The sequence below is a fragment of the Formica exsecta genome, unplaced genomic scaffold (assembly GCF_003651465.1).
Source record: "Formica exsecta isolate Colony F162 unplaced genomic scaffold, ASM365146v1 scaffold298, whole genome shotgun sequence".
NCBI lineage: Eukaryota > Metazoa > Arthropoda > Insecta > Hymenoptera > Formicidae > Formica > Formica exsecta.
This window is the reverse complement of record NW_021850237.1, coordinates 59,225-64,209: the sequence shown is the minus strand read 5'-3', so window position 1 is coordinate 64,209 and position 4,985 is coordinate 59,225. Positions and strand designations below refer to the sequence as shown.

Below are 4,985 nucleotides of genomic sequence, written 5' to 3'. Positions count from 1 at the left end.
TATATATATATATATTTTATGCTTACATAAGTTTTAATCGATAATATATATAATCAAAAGTAATGTATGCAAAAACTTCCAGTTTTATGTCAGAAATATGTATTAAGAATGCAATTATTATTTTAATAATAATTTTTATGTATATATGTATGTATATACATACATATATACTGTAAATAATTAAACCATAATATTTTTTGTATTTTATTTAAAAAAATTCATATTTTTGTGTGTATTAAGTTTATCAAATATACTTCTTTTCTCTTTTATATTTATTATAAATAAGAATCAGTTTGTGTTTAAATTATTTGAAACTTAATAATCGAATTAATATCTATATCCGATGTAATTAATATTTAAATTAATTAAATTGCATATTTAATATACAAGAATTTTCGCAATAAGAATGTCTTAACAAATAGTATTCTGCATTAATTAGGCATTAATTATTTTCAGAGAAACAATTGTTATGGACGATAAACTATCATTATTAGGCATGACACATAACAAAATGGAGGCGTCACGCTTAATAGCACATAATGTGGCACAGGAATCTTTTAAAAATATATCACCTTGGTTAAATGAGGGACTTGCTCAATTCTTAGAAATCTATGCCATTCATAAGGTTGTTTTATATTCTTAACGCTAGATTATCTACGTAAATAAAATACTGGTTATAATTGTTATAATATAACAAATTTTTAAATCTTTGTGTTTTTTATTCGTCAGAGCTAGAATGCAAATAGTTCGATATTCTCAACTTTTTATAAAATTTAAAAAAAAAAGAGATTCTCAGCCAGAAAATGGCAAGCATGTTAAAATAGTATAAAAAAAGAATACAATTATATTTTTTTCTCTTTTTTCTTTTTTAAGATATATCAATATTAAATCTAAATTATATACACATAACATATCATTTTACATATAATTTATTTACATATAAAACATAACAAAATTTTTTCTTAGTGAAATAACAAGATCTAATACATATTGCTAATGCCTAGCAACTTATTTTGATCAAGTATTTATTTAACACATTAAAATCTTTGTCTCTAGAATTTTCAATTTTATCAAATGATGGATATGTTAGTAGTCCAGTTACAACACGAATCTTTCCTTTTAAACTCCTATTTCGATGAGAGACTCGTACAAATCATCAATTCTGAAATTAATTCACTTTCCCCTTCTTTGCATTACAAAGGTAAGATTGAATAAGTCTGATTAAATGATTGTTCATAAATTCTAGAATATAAATGTCATAAAGAAGTTCCAAACATGAGTAAATTTATACATATATAGAATATATTTGCTGTCTAATACATTGTTTGCTAGAGAACAGAATGCAAAAAAAAAAATTTTAATATGCTATATATTACACACCCACACACACTTACAAAGAGAGAGAAAGGGAGAATAATGTGTATGTGTGTATATACATATATAATTAAAGCTAGAAATTTAATTTTTCTTTATAAAATTAGTTTTAAGTTTATGAATTTATGAACGTTTCATTAAATAAATTTCTTTTAAACATTCTTAATTATATGCATTATGTAACATGAATTGTAGCATTCTCTACATTGCGTATGTTGCAATATGTACTTACTGATGAAGTGTTTCAAGATGGTATCAAAAAGTATTTACACACAAAGTGAGTATAATTATTTTAATTAATTAATATGTATCGTACAAAATTAAATATAATATTATATTACATATTTAACAGTATATATATACACAGGGAGTCACCGATCAGGCTTCGACCTTGTATATACGTATATATGTATCTATGTATGGGTTGGTACAGATATGTATAAGTCTGAATTTAACTTTTTTAACGCAATTTATTACAGTATGTATATATATATGTGTATTAATTCTTAATTTCATATCAAATTTATTAAATTTAGTGCATGTATTCGCCGGACAACATCTGATGATTTTTGGATCGCTATGCAAGATGCTCTTGATAAATCGTATAATACCGAAATTAAATTAATGGAAAAAATGAATGGTTGGATAAGATATAAAAATTATCCTATAGTAAAAGTAATGCGCTATTATAGTCATACAGATATAGTACTAGTAAATAATGATTCATTCGATAATGATTTGTGGGTACCTATAACCTATACTACACAGAGCGATCTTAATTTTAACAAGACTTCGCTTCATCATATCAAATGGCAAAAATTTACGCCGCAAAAATCATATGTTGAAGTACATGAAGATCACAAAAAAGATGGTTGGATTATATTTAATTTACAACAAGCTGGTAAATATCAATCAATAAATATATTATGATCCTATGTTTATTTCACATAATTAAAATTTTTTTTATTCTACAGTTTTATTCATGTCTCTTTGTACTAGTATAAATTTAAAATAATTATGCGTTACATTAAATACATATAATAATTATGCGTTGCAGTAAATATGTATAATAATTTTATAATGTTGTATAAAATGTTATATGAAGTATTCGGTTTATTGCCATTGAATTAACAATGAATTAAATTCTATTATGCATGAATGATTTAGTGATCTCTAAAATCAATTTAAATTTATGTAGAAAATTTCTTATGCAATTTTATTCTATAGAGTATTACACAGTGACAAATGTAATTCTATAATAATAATAGTTTACACTTAAAAAATAAGTTTTTGTTACATTTAACAAATTAAAAAAATTTAATAGCATTCCTCGTAATTTATGCTAAATACAATACTGATCTTTTATAAATGCTTTATTATGTATAATAATAATAGAACTTATTTATTATACGCTAGGATACTATCGTGTCGATTATGATATTGAGAACTGGAAAAGAATTGCAACGTACCTAAACTCTATGGAATATTCAAAAATTCATGTTCTCAATCGTGCTCAAATCATCGATGACGCTTATTATTTCCTAACGATTAAGCAATTTGATTCTTCTGTATTTTGGCAACTTACGAAATATCTATCGCGAGAGACAGATTATGTAGCATGGTATCCTATGATCAAAGCTCTTGAGCATATGTCAAAAGTTTTTCCAATATCAGATAGAAGAGTTTATAATATCAAGGTAATAATAAATTCCCTAAAAATTTTATATATTAAATAATTACATCTAAATATATTAATTTTATATAGCCATTTTTAGATATTCTCCAAAAAGATAATAGAAAAAATTCAGTTATATTTCTTTTTGTTATAATTTTATATCATATATAATATTGTATACTAATGTCTATTTTATTCGTAATTTTACTAGACAAAAAAAAATTATTATTAATATATCGAAATTTATAACAATCTATTGTTTGTTTTATGAAAATTTTATAAAATAATAAAAATTTTTAAATTTACGTTTTATGTAACAATTTAATATCAATGAACGATAAATTATAAGCAACTATATTTATATGTGTAAATATATTTGTGCAGTATACAATGATAGAAACAAGAATCGAAAAAAAATTAAATTTACATTTACTTTATCAAGGAAAAAAATTTTAGTAAAAATATATATTTTTATACACACTATATATATCTTTTTTATACAAATAACAACTCATAAAATAATTTTTAGAAAGAGATGAAGGAAATATTAAACAAGCTTCTTCGGAATATGGGATACGAAGAATCTAATAAAAATTATCTTACTAATTGTCTAAAACAAGAAGTTACAAAATGGGCATGTATTCTCGATGAACCTAACTGTAAGACAGTAGCAGGTTCGAAACTGCAACAGCATCTCGCAAATCGTACAACAAATAAGTAATTTTTTTTCTTATTATGATTCTTGGATAGAAAGTAACATTTTTCTTGCATCTTTCATGCGACATAATGCATATGCTATTTGATTAAAATATATATAATACTGTAAACTAAACTTTTATAACAAATTTTTATTTTCTTTTTCAATATTGTAGACTTCTGCCATGGTGGGAAGAATGGACATATTGTAATGGTTTGATGACGGACGATAGTATTTGGAATGATGTATTTGAGATGTACATGAAAGAATCTGATAATAAATATTTAAAATTTCTGGCTTGCTCTGGAAATATTGCTATCATTCAAAACTATACGTTGCTAATGGCATCGAAAGATCATAATATAATAATAAAAGATAAGGACCATATTAACAGTTTTCATTTTATTATTGCCAAACATGCAAAGAATGGGATAATGCTTAGTTATATATTATCAAATTTTGAGAAAATAATACCGAGGTAATTACATCTTTGTTCATATATGTATTCTGCTAATAATATCGTGAAAGTTTTTCATGAATTAATTGTTAACCTGCTGTTTTGTGTCTGTAGACAAGCCAGTCGGATTGCAGTATTAATTGATCTTATAAATCATGTGTATACTAGGGAAGAACTTAACAAGGTAAATTTTTATCATATTATCTTGAATTATCATGAAAAATCATGTATGTGTGTATATATATATATATATATTAAAATTTTTATTTAAAATAAAAAAATAAATTACTTATTTTTAGGGAAAATATAGAATTAATATCATCTGTTTTAGATACACCAATTCGTAGAAAGTTACATGAAAAGTCCACGTTTGACGTTTTATGTTGAAGAAAAGATAAAAAAACGCTTAAACGAAATCGAAAATCAGACAAAGTATCTTGTAAACCTTTCAGATATAAAAGTAAGCAGGGATAACTGGAATATGTAAATCAATGGAAGATGACATTATACAATTTGTGCATATTTATCTATATTTTTAGAGAGTATAGACCTAAAAATGATTTATACTTTCTTATTTTTAATTTTTTTTATTAATCTGTTGTTAAATTTCTTGTTTTGTATCTTACTTTTTTATTATTTTTTAATCTAATTCCATTTTAATCTGATTTTAATATATCTTTACTTATTAATATTAATATTAATATGAAATTATATTAAATTAAATTATTAAGTAACATTCAATAATACTTTGCATTATGCTAATTAATAATATAATACAAATA

At 23.3% G+C, this 4,985-nt stretch overlaps 1 protein-coding gene across 2 annotated transcripts in view; it reads left to right on the top strand.

The window, feature by feature from the left end:
- Nucleotides 1-4,985, top strand: part of LOC115237500 (glutamyl aminopeptidase-like) — an 8,253-nt gene that overhangs the window by 2,542 nt on the left and 726 nt on the right. Inside the window, exons 4-12 of one of the 2 annotated variants that reach the window (XM_029810575.1) lie at nucleotides 457-625; nucleotides 1,057-1,201; nucleotides 1,570-1,651; nucleotides 1,911-2,275; nucleotides 2,791-3,071; nucleotides 3,579-3,766; nucleotides 3,922-4,224; nucleotides 4,318-4,387; nucleotides 4,535-4,663. In XM_029810575.1, coding sequence (XP_029666435.1) covers nucleotides 457-625; nucleotides 1,057-1,201; nucleotides 1,570-1,651; nucleotides 1,911-2,275; nucleotides 2,791-3,071; nucleotides 3,579-3,766; nucleotides 3,922-4,224; nucleotides 4,318-4,387; nucleotides 4,535-4,663 — 1,732 coding nt within the window. Of the gene's footprint in view, nucleotides 1-456; nucleotides 626-1,056; nucleotides 1,202-1,569; nucleotides 1,652-1,910; nucleotides 2,276-2,790; nucleotides 3,072-3,578; nucleotides 3,767-3,921; nucleotides 4,225-4,317; nucleotides 4,388-4,534; nucleotides 4,783-4,985 lie in introns of those variants that run through there. The other variant, XM_029810574.1, reaches the window with a different exon arrangement.